Source organism: Anopheles coluzzii, chromosome 3, assembly GCF_943734685.1.
Source record: "Anopheles coluzzii chromosome 3, AcolN3, whole genome shotgun sequence".
Lineage (NCBI taxonomy): Eukaryota > Metazoa > Arthropoda > Insecta > Diptera > Culicidae > Anopheles > Anopheles coluzzii.
Genome location: NC_064671.1, coordinates 41,075,918 through 41,092,025, shown reverse-complemented (window position 1 = coordinate 41,092,025; position 16,108 = coordinate 41,075,918). Strand labels below are relative to the sequence as shown.

Genomic DNA, 16,108 nt, shown 5'->3' with positions numbered 1-16,108 from the left:
GGTGTTCCAAAGTTTACGCGAATGTGTCACCACGACGACAGCGGCATACATTCTTCACCACACACGCAAAGGGTGTGTGCCTACAGAACCTCACCCGGTTTAGACGTGTGTTCGATTCTTTGCAATAGCCGGCTGACTTGTTACCGCAGCTCAGCCCCGAGCCTCGATCGATCCGCTCTGTCAAAGCGTAAAATTTGATAACTTTTAAGTGCCCCGGCAGACTACGTTACTTTGCCCAGGGAGAGGAGGCAAACGCAGGAGGCATGTAAAATGGTGTCCGCACCAGCTTTACGTGGAAATGTGACAGGAATTGGTAATACAGCATTCTAGTGGGTGACACTACGTTGTCTCCTTGCTTCCTGCCCGGAGGGGCGAGCAGCAAGTTTCGTTCAAGCGCTCTCACAAATGCATTTTTAATGGCCGTCTATATTGACTGGCGAGTGCTTGTGTTGGGTTGGTTGAACAGTTGTTTCCTTGCTGCGTGTTGCAAGCGGAAGACGTACTATCAGTTTTGACCTTCCGTTTTTGCGAAAATAAAAGTTGTTTTTGACTTTCGGAAAGAAAGCTCACTATGCACACCAACCTACCCAGCTCGGTGCTCGGTGGTTTTTCCGTGGGTCAGAGGGTTTTTGGTTAGTAAACGTAATGGCACACATTTTCATGGGAGCCGTTGGCACTTTTTGACACGTTTTTGATTCTTTAAGCGAGAAATAAGTTCGATGCGCCAAACCATTGAGTGGAATCGTAAATTCATTGGCACTAGAGCAAAGGTAGAGGTTTGAAGCTGAGTTTCCAAATTTTTGCCGCATAAGAAATGGAGCAAAAATTGTGCAAAACTTCACATCAAAAACTACGAACAAGGCAGAATTTTAATTGCAGCGCGCGCTTTTCTGACGCGCCCTAAATTGCATCCAATTAGAAAGAGCGGGGAGAGCGAAGCTAAAATCGCTCATTTGAATTTATGACTTTGGCTCGGGTTGGCATTAAACCAAATGCGGGAGCACACCGTCTTCCCGGTCGGCACGGTGCGTGATCCGCCCTTTCGAACGACGTGATGAAGTCATTAATTTAGCGGAACTTCACCTCAGCATCTCTGGCCAGCTTCTCCTCAGGCAGTTTCGCTCACCCGTGGGCGGAGAGATTAGTTCCGGCATTTTCATCGTTTTCTAAACGAATGTTGACAGCCCACGGTCTGTACGACTGGCTCGGACCGTTCGTAGAACCACCATCGTAGCTTTCGGCGGAGGCCCCAACCCACCCGGTCGGTACTGTAATACTTCTGGCACTTCGATATCGATGTCGATTCGAGCAGGAGGACACGGGAAAGATAAATTGTGCAAAGTTTTTTGATTTATGACAGCTTACGGCCGGAAGCAGAATACACCACACACACACACACACTCACACATACCGCCTTCAGAAGATACTTATTGCAAGGCGTCGACACCCAGGCATTCGATGAGCATTGCGGGTTCTGCATTCGACACAGCCAGGAATCGCTGCGCGTGCAAAGCGGGAGCACGTAGTACGGTCTAGGGAGGACATTCTCATAATATTCTTGTCGTCGGTATGATTAAGCCAATCCCGGGTAGTGTCCATTATAAAGAAAGCTGAGTTGTCTGGGACGGAAGGGGAAAAGTTGCTCCAACGCTCATTGCGTTGCCCGTTTAGCAACTTGCCAACTGTGGGGAGGAGATCAACGCAGAGGAGAAGAGAAAAGCCAACCGGAAGTCAAATGGTCACGATGGTCCGAAACTATTCAATTTGCTCTTGATGTCAAAGCGATGAAGCGATCTGGTAGTGGTGGTGGTGGTGGTCGTGGTGCCTTTCGCAACAGTACCATTCCGAGACTTATCGATTTGTTCTCAATTCTTGCTGATGCTGGTGGCGTATGCTGTTCGAACGGTCTTGAAGTGAGGTGTCATGGAAAATGCTTCCGGATACAATCGAGCGTACGGCAAGACGTACCAGCTAGAGCAACTTCTACAATCGATTCAACCCAACCCCAAAGTCTGCCCGGTGCCCTCAGAATCCCGGGGCTCGGTAAACACAGATGAGCGTAGTTAATTAAGACCGCAGCAATAGCATCCATGCACCTGTGTCTGTGGAGTGTCAACTTACCTTGAGCACAAAGATTTCTCCGGTAGTTCGATTAATGTCGAACTTGCTGTTGGCGGGATTGTCCGGATCGATACCCTGACCGGTGAGGAAGTAGACGATGTTCTGTGGCCGATCCTTGTCGCCATCGGTGGCGGTGACCTGTTATCCCCCAGGGACCGGTAACACGGTATGTATGTTTGATGAGCAGTACAGAGAAGAAAAAAAAAACACAAAATCAATCAGTGATGATACATCTTAGATGAGCAGCAGGGACGCGCCAAGATTGGATCGTCTGCAGTCCCTTGCAAAATGGGGCAGCAATTTTTACAAGATTTAATCTAAAAAAGGCATGCAGTTGGAATGCTGGGAAAGGGAAAGGAATGTTCATGCAAATTGGATAGAAAACGAATCAAATTGGGATGAAAGGGAATTAGTGCTAATAGAGCAAACTCAAAGCAATCTACTACGATTGGTTAGTCAAACAGATTTTCCTTTTCTCCTTTCCTGCATTAAGCAGATTTGCGTGAGCAGCGCTGACCACCGGCCGCCCTTGGACACCCAAGCACATACCGAAGACCGTCATCGCTTGGGATGGAAATGAAAGAAATTCAATTATTTACAAGACAAGGAAAGAAAAAGAGCACATTTACTGTAGCGCACATAGGTAAGCAGTGTAGACTTTAATCGATACAACGAAACAGCAGGATTAGGATTATTCGATCTCGCTAATCAAGACCATGTGGTAAAGCGACCGGCTGATACTGTTGCTACTGCTGCACGGAGTTCTTTGAAGATGTGGTTAGCTGGGATCGGGCTGTAGTAAACAGGATGCAACTCGATAAGAAGTCAGTCGACCAAACGCAAACGCACACACACATCGTACTGCTGCATTTTCCACGTCGCTAGACATGAAAGCCGGGCTCGGTCTGACTGTGTTTCCACCAGGTGGGTGGCTTTGCTAAACGTGATGTAGTGTGTCACTAGTTAAACGTGATGTAGCAGTCGGTTTGCTGTTGTATCGCTAGTTTTGGGTGTGTTTGGGATAAGTATGAGTGCATTAAATAACTTTTCATCAGCACCGGTGCTGTGTTACCTAGACGGAACGGACGTGCGCCATGTATCACCTGCACCAGCCCGGATATTTTGAGGGCGTTTCAGTGCCACCGCGCATTTGACACGCATACCAACACGTTCATAAAAACGTCCGAGAATAATGTGAATGCATGTGCGTGTGTGTGTGTGTCCACGTGAGGATGGATTAGAATTTAATTAGCGCCCGGATCAAAAGGATTCTCTGCTGATGACACTATTTTGTCGCCTTGGCCGGAGATTGCGCGCATGCAGGTGTGCATTTGGCAGGATTAAAGGATCTTTCCAAAGCCAAACCCGGCAGTGCTAATGAGTGCCATTTGCAGACAGAAGAGAGTTGTACGGACGGCCGTATGCACTTCAGGCGGAGTAGGTGTGTGTGTGATTTGTGCGTGGAAGCAGTATGCTCCAGTTGAGATTCGACTGAAGCACAGCATATAACGCATAAAGGCAATGGCGTAAGAAGCTTAACGGCTCGCGGCATGAAACGAATAAGCTCGTACCCTTCATAGTTAATTTTACGAATGAAAGCACGCCATAATTGGATATAAGATGATGCCAATTCTTTAGAGGTGCCGGGGAAAGTGCATCAGCAATGGGAAGCAGTGATGTATGCATGTGACATTCGCAGAATTGGGGAGGTGTCGATGTAAGACTACGTCTCGAATTGATGTTCAAAGTGACGATAATTCACACCTTCGTAAAAATTTGTTCAATTTTTCTAGTTTACTTGATTTTGTGTGATAGACAGATGCACAAGTTTCAAAAGGAAAGAAAATGCATTATTCATCAAAAAGCATCAATTTATGTACCTAGCATAAGCATTATATCGTAAGTCTAAACCAACTCAACGTAACCATTTTCATACAAAGCTTTCTATGCTTTGCGTATGTGTTTCGTGATCTATCGGAAAATCAGACAAGACAGAAATAGCTGGTCGCTATGATAACAGTGACGGGGCCGACGATAATGAGACCACCGTTCATGGTTTGGCTCTATCAAAGCATCGGTTCTCCACCATGTCTGACATCTATTTACGCCCTCTTTCATAAACAGCGCTCAAGGCATGTGCTGTCGTAGTGCCGTAGTGGGGATGAAGGAAAATTAATCGACCAAGAGCTTTGGTTGGTTTTGATGGTCTGAAAGGTTGATCGGTTTTCGATTAAGTGTAAATTATGTCAGGACAGATTTGTCGATGCGATAAATGCGATGGATGGTATGGACGCAAATCAGGAGCTGATTTACGGCGAACCTGGGATTTGGGAAGCTCCCACAGCCTATTAGACGTGGCCCGCGGCGCCTCTTTAAACCTTCCCGAGTTGCTGTGGGAATTCCACAAGGACCACTGATAAAAGGTGAATTTAATCAACGCAACAAATGAACGAGGTAGAACTCGTTTATACTAAAATGACGGTCGTTTGCTAATTTATTCATAGTTTTAACAAAATTTGCAGATTAAAATGCAATTACTTTATGAATGTAATCTCGATAGCGCAATGAAAAGAAGAGAGGAAAGTACATCCTTAACATAGTCACTCGAATTTTTCTGCCTTATCAAAGTATCATTGCAAACGATGGAATCCGGAAAGACTGGCTTACACTACACTTACTCACACTCTGATGTAATTAAACATCGTACACGTCCAACAATTTCGTGTTGATTTAATCAACACACAACACAACACTCTTGATTGGGGCAATTTAGACGAAAGGTGTTTTACATCCTAATGGAAGTTGTTAGCACAGGATCGGCCTGATAGTGCGACAGGGAATGGTAGTAGCGGTTACGAACAAATTAGTGATTTGTTTCAATTTGTTCACACATTCCCCTTCCAATACTCGTCCAACCTATCACGTGTGCGTCGCTAAAACATGGTTCCAAACGATGCTATCTAGCACACCGGCCCAATTGGCTCACAATTCGATTTGCGATACAAAAATTGGTTACATACATGTTTTTTGTTAAAAAAAAAAATAAATCCATTTTCAAACGGAGTAATCGGGGGAGAATGGGCATATTAGCCGTTGGAAAAGCTCAGTGAGAGGAAAGGTGCGTGTGTAAATGTGTGTGTACGTATGATGGGATGAAATTTATGAAGCACCGCGCGTTTGCATCACCGGCGAGGATGGGAATTTATGAGCGCACTCCCCCCGCATGGGTGATTATGGTTCGGGATAATAATAGCTGATGTAATTTACTACTTCCGCCTGGGAGTGTGCAGCTGTATCAATGCACTGCACATTAGGGTTTGGTTTGGGTACTGCAATGGGGAGGAGGTATACCGTTTCCCTGCATTATGTGATTTTGTAGTTTTATTTTATTTTTGTCGTTGCTTAACAATTTGAATTTCCACTACTCATTGAAACTTGTTGTTCCGTGCATGGTGAAATTAACTATTTAATAAGCTCGACGAGGAACAAAACTGCTGTTTGTGGCTGTTTTGTCGATGAAAAGAGCTTCATTCATCGCTAGATTGCTACTTGACGTGGAGGAACGCCGCACTCGCTTTGGCTCCTCTGAGCCGTTTATTCGTATGTGCCATGAGTTTAATGCTATTTGTGATCGTCATCAACCTGACATGTCGCGCACCGCATTGTTAAATAGTATTCGTGTCGTGCGACCTTTTACATGTTAATTTTGTTACTTAAGACTAAGCGTGACAAATGAATGACTGAAATGTGACTATGTGAATGTAATGAATTCGCTTCAAGTGGGCCACTTGCGGTCCGTTGAATTTTAATTAATAAATAACAAATAACAAATTAATCAAAAATTTAATTTTGCGGTGTGTTTTTTGTTACATGTTACACGAGAAAGAAAAGTAAAACACATAAGTAGTAGGATTTTTTTAATTATTAAATGAAGCCATTATATTGTTTCAAGACTTACAATCAAAGCAATAATGATTCTGCTTATTTGTAATGAGTCAAATTATAAAACAATCAATCCGTTTAGGATCATTTTTAGTGAATTAAAGAGCAAACATCGTTTGTCGATGGAATCCTTTCATTACGCGAGCTGCATTACACAATAACTGTTCGGTTGACAACCCCTCAAAGAGTGCATCGTTAAGCTGTTTGAATTTAACGTGAGACTTTTGCTCCCACATGTAAAATTGCAATATGATTGCCGGTAAAAGTGTTTAAGTAAAAAGGAAGAATACAAAAAAGCTGCAGTATAGCTTCTAGCACTAAGCTTTTCTGGGATGAGGGAAAGCTTTAAAACAGTAGCGTGTAGATATAAACCACTCAAAGCCGTTGCTGCTGAGCCGAAACGATGGCACACAAACGAGAAGTTTGGCAAGCTTTTCTTCCCATTTCTTGGAAAAAGTTAGATAATGATAATACGAGCAGAAGGGAAGAACGCCAACAAAAAAACAAAAATCGCTCACAGGTGAACCTACCAGGAGCAGCAGCAGCCGGTGGAAGAGGCAAACCGGGATGCCCGATCGGTGTAAGGGGAGCGGAGGAACGAAGTGAAGCGAGAAAAGTAATTTTCATATTTCATATCTACGATAACTTTACCAGACAGATAACCTCGTCTGACTCGAGGGCCAAACACACACACACACACACACACTCAAAATAGTGCGCCGAAGAGGGCTGGCTTAAGAAAACGCTCGCTCACTTCTTGAAAGCAGAAAGACTGCAGCAGCAGATAATCAACGTCTTATTCTCTCGCTTCTCATCCTCTTCTTGTTGTTTGTGCCATAATGGATCAGCTCACCTTTCCCAGAAGGGAAGCAACGAGGGCGAGAGTGAAATATTGAATTTTAAGAAATTCCTCACCTTAGCTCCTTCGGTCCTCCGCTCTTTACCGCATATTCTGTTACGATAACACTGATAGAATAGGGTGAAAATGGGTGGATTATAGTTGTGTATAACGAAATCTGTCAAATGGCTGCGGTTGAACGGGTATTCACAGCCCCGGCAAACTTTGTAATTTACTATCACAGCACGCGACTTTCGCCACTCTATCGCGGTCGGTTCTCGACGTCATCATCATCATCAACATGAGCATCAACGGGGAGCAAAGTTGTTGTTTAGCTTTTGGCTTTATATCGACAGTTCGCGGCAACAAAGAAACGTATAGCGCGCACGCCCGTTACATCTTGCAGTTAGTTCGGTTCAATGCTTTCAGTAATTGGTTTTCTTCGAGAAGAAAAAAAAGGTGCATTGGAAAATTCGTTGCTGTCATTCAGCTGAGTAGCAGCCAACTAGCTGGAAGCAAGAAAAAGCACTGGTGCAGTTGTTCTGGTTGAGTGGAAAGCGTCACCCCAATCAGGCTGGATTGGCACATACTCAAACACTCAGTCATGATCAAAAGGGGAAAGTGGGGTGCCATGATGTACACCACAACATAACGTCAAACACACCATTGGCTAAAATGGAATACCTAAGTTGATGGAGGGAAAAAAGGAAATTTATTAAAATGGGCGAGCGAAAAAGCAATACAAACGCCCTTTTTTGACCAACATAATATTGCAATGCGGGAGGCGGGTAAAAGTGCAGGAACGAGCTTTGGGATTGGCTGCAAACCGAAACCCTCAAAATATGCTCCAGCACGTACCGTATTTCTTTTCACCGTATTTATGGTGAAATGATTTATTGCCAGTAACGCGCAGTGTGTGCAGTGGTGCAACGATTGCTGCATCGAAAATGTCTTCATTTTTCTTGTGCACACTTCCGATTTTGCTGCACGCTTGCTGGATAATTTGCTCTGGGAAGCAGTGGATACGAAAGAAAAGTTTGGTTTTTTGTGTCGCTTTATTGACTAACTTAACACCGCTGCGTTTGCGTCTGGCTAAGCCGGTTGCTACAAACAGAATGCCGTTTCAATTCGAAATTCACCGCTCGCTCTTACCACTACCAGTATAAATTCATCGCATACGCGTTTCTACCTGCTACACGTACACGTACCTGCTACGCTACACGTACCAAACAAGACTACACGTACACCAATACACCGAATGGCGTTTCGCTCGACTTATTATATCGATACATACGTACGTGCCTACCGTCAACTACAAATGTCGTTCCGTGTGGCACGATGCCTCCCTCTCTCTCTCTCCTCTTCATCTTCCGTTATCAACGGAACATACTCCCACACAAGAAGTGTCTAACTACTCTTCTAATCCTGGGATAGGCGCTAACTTATGTATTGGCCGTTTGTATGTTCCACCCTTCGTGAACACCTCTGCTACCCTTACTAAACCGTCAGGCCCTGTATATGTCTTAACAATTCGACCCATCTTCCAAAACTGTGGTGGCATATTATCCTCTTTTATCAGCACTAATATATCTGGTTTAACATTAGCCTGTTTTGTGATCCATTTACTTCGCACTTGTAATTCATTTAAATATTCCTTTGACCATCTTGTCCAAAATTGATCCCTCAACTGCTGAATTCGCTGCCATCTGTTTAGTCTATTTTCCGCAACGTCTATATACGAGCGCTCCGCAACTCCTACCAAGGGTCGATTGATCATAAAGTGCGCTGGTGTCAAACATTCAAGATCATGTGGATCACTTGAATGCGCGTACAATGGTCTAGAATTCAGAATCGCTTCAATCTGACATAGTAAGGTATAGAATTCAAAGATTGCTAACGACGCTGTCTTGTACACCTTTTTGAGTACCGCCTTTACGCTTTTAACTCCACTCTCCCAAATTCCACCGAAATGTGGAGCGTTAGGAGGGATGTGTTTCCAACTGATCTCCTTTGCTTGACAAAATTCAACAAATCCCTGAGCTGCAACAGCTTTCTTATAGGCCTTTCGCATCTCTCGAATTTCCGCATTCGCACCCACAAAGTTCGTGCCGTTGTCACTAAATACCTCCTGTGGTATTCCCCTACGTGACACGAACCTTTTAAAAGCCGCCAGAAACGCTTCCGTCGTTAGATTTTCGACAGCCTCCAGATGTATTCCCTTGGTTACCATGCACACAAATATGCAAATGTAACCCTTCGATGAGGAAACCCGCCGTATTCCTGATCGAAGCAAAATTGGTCCTGCGTAGTCCAGACCAACACGTTCAAACGTCGGAGCTGCATTCACACGATACGAAGGAAGGTCCCCCATCTGTTGGCTTATAGTCGTTGGATTGACTCTAAAACAGGTTACACATCCTCGAAGAACCTTGCGCACCGTGGACCGCGCATTCGTCAACCAGTATTGTTGTCGTAGAATGTTGATAACGCCCGAGCACCCCACATGCAGATGCTCACGATGTATCATAGTGATGATTCTGCTCGTAATCACACTCGTATTAGGCAGCAACAATTGATGCTTGCTTTCGTATGGTAGCTGAGAATGTTGCAGACGTCCACCCACTCTTAGCAAACCATCTTTTAGAAACAGGTTCAAATTCGCAAAACGATGATTGCGGCTACCGTTTTTGACTGCCGTTATGATGCTCGATAGTTCCATCTGCTGAACTAATCCTACAATCCGTCTTGACGAATCTCGTAGTTCTATAATTCGCAAGGTAGAGTCCTTGATACGATTCTCCTTCAGACGCCTGGTGTTGTCTGCGAATCGTAAAACATATGCCATTATTCTTTGAACCTTACGAAATGACTCATACCTGAATAAGAACGGAAACTCCTCCTTGGCCATTGCCACGTGAATTTTAATCTCCGAGCGTAGTTCCGGAATGGCAGATTCAGGAAGATCCCTTACCGGCTCAGCTTCTACCGTACATTCTCTCAAGAATGCTGGCCCGTTCCACCAAAGCTCGTTGTCGGCAAGTTCAGAAGCCAACTGTCCTCTTGACACGATGTCCGCTGGGTTGATTGCTGTGTTAATGTACCGCCATGTAAACTCGCGATGAGACGTGATCTCTGCTACTCGGTTGCGTACAAACACTTCCAAACGATCTAAAGGTTTTTTCAACCAGGCAAGCACCACCTGACTGTCGGACCATAAGTTGATGCTTCTAAACGTTGTTCTAAACAAAGCATCCACAACCTTGATCGTCAATCGGCACAGAAGCACCGCAGCCATCAGTTCCTTTCGTGGTATCGAAGTAGGTTTCAGAGGAGCAACCTTAGACTTGCTTGTCACTAAACGTACCTCAGCACTACCATGTCCATTAACCGACCGAATGTACACGCACGCACCGTATGCTTTGTCCGAAGCGTCTGCAAACCCATGCAACTCGAAGAAGCCTGAGTCATCGTTCACCATTTGACGCGGAATACGTATTTGATTCTCTCTTGGTAACGCAGCAAGAAATTTCGTCCATCCATGCAAAAGAGAATCATCCACCTTGTCATCCCAGCCAAGCTGTGCCTTCCACAACTCTTGCATTAACATTTTAGCAATCACAATCACTGGTGAAATGAGGCCAAGAGGATCAAAAATTTTGGCCAATGCTGAAAGCACTTCTCTTTTCGTTGGGGCCGAGTTTTCCGATATCTGTGGAGTGATGAAAATAAATTCATCCGTAGCAGGATTCCACTTGATACCCAAAGTTTTTATTATTTCATTTGCCTTGCTCTCGCCCAACACCGTAAATGAATCTCGATCTTCTCTCGGCACTTCGCTCAACAACACTTCAGAATTAGACGCCCACTTGTGCAAATGCATCCCAGCTGAATCGAACAATTGAACAATCTGACGCTGCACCTCTAACAACTCTTCCACATGGTTCGCACCGAAAAGTCCATCGTCCACGTAGAAGTTTTCCTTTACTACACGACTAGCCAACGGAAACCGTAGCTGTTCATCGTCAGCCAACTGTAGCAAGGTTCTTGTTGCCAAGAAAGGGGCTGCAGCAGTCCCGTAAGTTACAGTTGTTAATTCAAAAACACGGATAGGACTTGATGGCTCAGCTCGCCAAAATATTCTTTGTAAGGGCGTATCCCTCGGGTCAACCTTGATTTGCCTAAACATTTTGGCAACATCAGCACTCAGCACGTATCTGTGCATCCGAAACCTCAGCTGAACTGAGAATAAATCAGCCTGCACAGTGGGACCCGTCATCATAACATCATTTAATGAAATATCATTCACTTTAGCCGATGCATCAAATACAACCCGGCATTTGGTGGTATTCTTGCTGGGGTTCAAAACTGCATGGTGAGGAAGGTACCACCTTTTAACTTCAGCTAAATCGAGCGACTCATCCACCTCGCGACAATGGCCCATAGCCTTGTATTCTTCCATAAACATGGAATACTGCTCCTTCACTTCTGGACGGCGACTAAGCTGAGCTTCCAAAGCAAAAAATCTACGCAAAGCCATCGAACGTGAGTTGCCAAGTTTGTCAACTGTTTCCCTTAATGGAAGCCGAACGATATACCTACCGTCCACATCGCGATGATGACTTTTCTTAAAATGTTCTTCACATTGTTGCGCTTCCGTTTGAACGCACTGTTCGTTAGAAATCTCTTCTATTTCCCAAAACCTTTGCAATAACTGATCTAAATTATCAGAAACTGCTATGTTCGTATGAACACCTTCACCAATGTCACTGCTGTCGATACAGCCACCAATCACCCATCCTAATTCAGTGTCCATCACAACTGGTAGTTCATTCGAGAGTTTGACGAACCCTGACCTCATGATGAAAGGTAAACGATCCATGCCAATAAGCAAATCTATTGACGCCGGCTTGTTAAAGTCAGGATCAGCTAAGTCAAGATCACTTGGTATTTTCAGATTATCAATACTGAAATAAGACGCTGGAAGGGTTCCCGTTATTTCATCATACACAAGACAACGCAAGTCAACAGTAAAGTTTCTACACATTGATTTTACAATCACCGAACAACACTTGTTTACTGGTGACTTAACGTTCCCGATACCTGACACTGGCATGTTAGTATTCACCATTCGACACCCCAATTTATTTACGAGCTGCCGTGTTATGCAGCTTATCTGAGAGCCACTATCCAACAATGCTCGGCAACGCACTAACCTTCCGCCATTGACTATTACGTTCACTAGAGCTGTTTGTAAGATTACACGCACTCTTGGCAACGTTGAAACCCTTGAGTGTTGGCTCACACTAAACACTGCCACATCGGAATCTGGCACTTCATCGGATGCTGTTTGATTCACTACACTCTCTGCTTGATCGTAATGCATGATTGTGTGATGAAAACCCGAACACCTTTCACACTTGATCTGTGACTTGCACCGATTTTTCCAATGACCATACTTCAAGCAAACAAAACACAACCCTTTTTTCTTGAGCAACGCTCCTCGTTGTTTCACATTCAATTTGCTTAGTTCGGGGCACTTTTCCGTTTCATGTGCAGCCTTACAAACCGCACACCTTTGCTCAGTGATAGCCGTATTTGCCCTGTATCCAGAACGACCGGGTTTATCGACGAAATTCTTTTGTTTCTCCGATTTACCACTACACTTGCAACGCTCAAGCACTGATACACGACTCTTCAGGAACGTTATAGTGTCTTCGTATTTCGGGAACTCGTTCCGTGATACAGTTGACTCCCATTGTTTGCGCGTTTCATTGTCCAAGCACTGTGAAATAATGTACACCACAAATTTCTCACTCAGACCATCAAAACTCTCACCAAGAAACTTCAGATTCGCAACATGTGTCTCTATACCCGTCACCAGTTCACGCAAACACTCATAATTTTCCTGCTTCATCTTTTCCGTATCCAAAAGTCCCTTGATGTGCAAGTCCACTATCCGTCGTTTGTCGTCGTACTTTTCTTCGAGCAATTTCCATGCATGATCATAATTGCCATCACTGATCGTTTTTGCATCAATTATCATTGATGCTTCACCCGTTAGAGCTCTTTCCAAATGATAGAGCTTGATTCGTGGTTCTTCGTTGGTTTTATCAACCACGTCCCGAAACATTACCTTAAACAATTGCCAATCCTCATATCGTCCGCTGAACGATGGAATGGCACGCGGCAACGATGTGTGCACCACTACAGGCGCACTCGCTTGCACGGGTATTGTTTCTGGTTCTTTCTTTTCAACCACAGGCGGCGATCGGCCTTCCAACGTTGACTCCAATTCCGTCATTGTGTCCTCGTATAGAACACGGAATTCCTGGTAAGTCGCGGTTTCACTCTGACGATCACTCGCTGATAAGCTTTTCAACAAACGTTGATGGTGATCGAGAAACTGTACACTTGCACCTTCCACTGACCTTTGAAATATTCTCAACCGTGCGTTGGAGAATTCGCTCCCTTCGTCAGCGGCCTTTAGCAAAGTGTCCCTTATTCTCACCACCTCGTCGATTGCTGCTTGTCGCATAAAACCATGCGCGTCCGGATCAATCTCAATAGATTGCACCTCTTCCGCATGTTCCTCGTCGGGCTTCTCCTTCGCAGACTTCGATGTTCTAGTCATCATGATGCACACTTCTAACACTTTTCTAACATCCGGTTCGAAGGACCAATGGATAATTTGCTCTGGGAAGCAGTGGATACGAAAGAAAAGTTTGGTTTTTTGTGTCGCTTTATTGACTAACTTAACACCGCTGCGTTTGCGTCTGGCTAAGCCGGTTGCTACAAACAGAATGCCGTTTCAATTCGAAATTCACCGCTCGCTCTTACCACTACCAGTATAAATTCATCGCATACGCGTTTCTACCTGCTACACGTACACGTACCTGCTACGCTACACGTACCAAACAAGACTACACGTACACCAATACACCGAATGGCGTTTCGCTCGACTTATTATATCGATACATACGTACGTGCCTACCGTCAACTACAAATGTCGTTCCGTGTGGCACGATGCCTCCCTCTCTCTCTCTCCTCTTCATCTTCCGTTATCAACGGAACACTTGCATTGGCTTGCTATGTGCATTGGAGTAACAAAAGAAACATGTAATGCGTAAAGAGGGAACTTTTAGAAGCTCCAAAAGCAATCCTGTATAAGCTGTCATAATTGTGCCGATGATTGCAAAATTTCTCACCAGCACCATTTCCCCCAGAAGCTGTGAGTGTGGTAAGTGGTGTATCGGTGGCATAAATGGCTACACCAAATTTTGGAGATTTCTTTTGAGCCTGAAACACGATACGATGCTATTATGGAGAAGAAATGCACATCATACAACAAACACGCTCAATTGATGATTGCTTCACATTTTCCCAGCAGCATTCATCGACGGGGAAAGACGGGTGCAGGAAAAGACCCGTCATTTATTGTGTTGTCTGGCCAATTTTACACACTGTGCCTTCTGTCGGCTCTCATCTTGTACTTTCCGGGCATGCATAATTCATCAAACAAATGAGCAGCACCACCTTGTCAATTGGCCTGGCCTGACGACGGAACGTACCTAGGAGATTTGAAACATTTTCACTTTGTTTGCTCTCACCCAGCCTAACCTTCGTCGGATGCTCGGATGATTGGTTTGTTTAAATTCTACAAATTCTCCATCTTTTTTTTGGCTTGCTTTTCTTCTGTGAACTTTCCGGACAGATCAGAAAACGAGGGGGGACGGGGGTGTACAACAGAAGCATGAAATAACAATAACATTTCAATTCAGCCACTGCCCATCCATCACAAAATGGGTCGCTTTTTTGCCATTTCGACGAATTTGGTTAGCACATGAAGCACACATTTCTAGCAGCTTTGAATTCTTAAAGATTTTCATTCAATTCACCACAGCACAGCAACAATTCATCATGTTGTGCTGGAAGCGGGAGGAGCAGCACTGAAAAGGGAGTTTGTACAACTTCCTGGAAGAGCCATTTCCCTGAAGCTGTAGCAATAGTTTTGTACTAGAAGTTCAACAATTTTCCGAGATAGATCGGTTTTTCACTTGTGTACAACTGACATTTTTCGGAAGCCCGTAAGAAGCACTGGGCGCTCTGTATTGTCCGCTCAGTTGATGAAGGGGGGATTTTCTTGCGCTGAAAAGGGAGCCATGAACCGTCCCAACTGCTTTGGTTGGTGCTGCAAAATGTTCATAAATTTCACTCGCGATGAACCAAACTGACAGTACTAGCTGCAGTTGCTACACTACACAGCAAGTAATTCGTTTCGAGGCGTGGGGATAATAGCAGACAGTGAGCGGATGTTCGCCCTGCAGCTATTGCAGGACGAGTGGTGGAGAGTTTCGTTTGCTCGTGATGCTTCAATGGAATGCAACGCAAACGTAACGGGAACTAAAGCTAAAGAAAAATAAAACATCCACCACCCTGTTCTGTTCGCATGAAACTTGGTAGAATGATCCACACTGAGAAAGGTGGAAAGAAGGTGGAAAAATGTTTCTAGTTGCATAGCACAGAGAAAAAAACGCCAAAAAAGAAAATTGGCACACACAGAAAAAAGAAAAGAAAAAAAAAAATCCAACAGAACAGAAAGAAATGGCATGAAAATGGACCAAACTGTTGCCTAGAACAAATTGTTCTAACGAGATTTTAATTGAATTTGGAAAGTTGAAATGCTTTTCTCGTTTTTTTTTCATCGTTTCTGCTCATGTTCGCTTGTATGGTGCTGTATTTTTTTGTTGGTTTCTTTCTCGATCTAAACGAACAAGCGCGTGCTGGCGACCATTCAAAAGGCATCGCCAGGCTTTGCTTCATGCTTTATCGGTTTGACACTGCGCGGTGGGCGCAAGGAGGAGGGAAGTAAAGGAAACGGGAGCTACGAAAAGATACACATTTTTCCACCCTGTCACTATTCGTTTGTGATCCTACTTTTCTGATTTTTTCCCTTTTTGCAGAAACATGGCTCGTGCTGGGGCAAGAGCAAATTCCAGTGGAAAAATGAGCAAAAAACATTGGTCATTTTCTAGATCGCCATTCGTCATTCCAGGGCTGGCGGAAGAGTGGAACCAGCGGAAGGACGGCAGAATGTCGGTCATGGTGGCAATTCATCATTAAAACTCAACCGAACTTCCGCACCACTACGGAGAGCGGACAGGTAAATTACTTAATTTCCGTTCATTAGACGGTGTTGCAGAGCGTTTG

General features: G+C 44.5%; 1 protein-coding gene across 17 annotated transcripts in view; it reads right to left on the bottom strand.

Moving 5' to 3' along the window:
* LOC120959188 (neural-cadherin) overlaps positions 1 to 16,108 on the bottom strand; it is a 258,035-nt gene that overhangs the window by 37,072 nt on the left and 204,855 nt on the right. For all 17 annotated transcript variants that reach the window (XM_049609863.1, XM_049609875.1, XM_049609874.1 and 14 more), the window contains one exon: positions 2,122 to 2,259. In XM_049609863.1, coding sequence (XP_049465820.1) covers positions 2,122 to 2,259 — 138 coding nt within the window. The remainder of the gene's footprint in view (positions 1 to 2,121; positions 2,260 to 16,108) is intronic.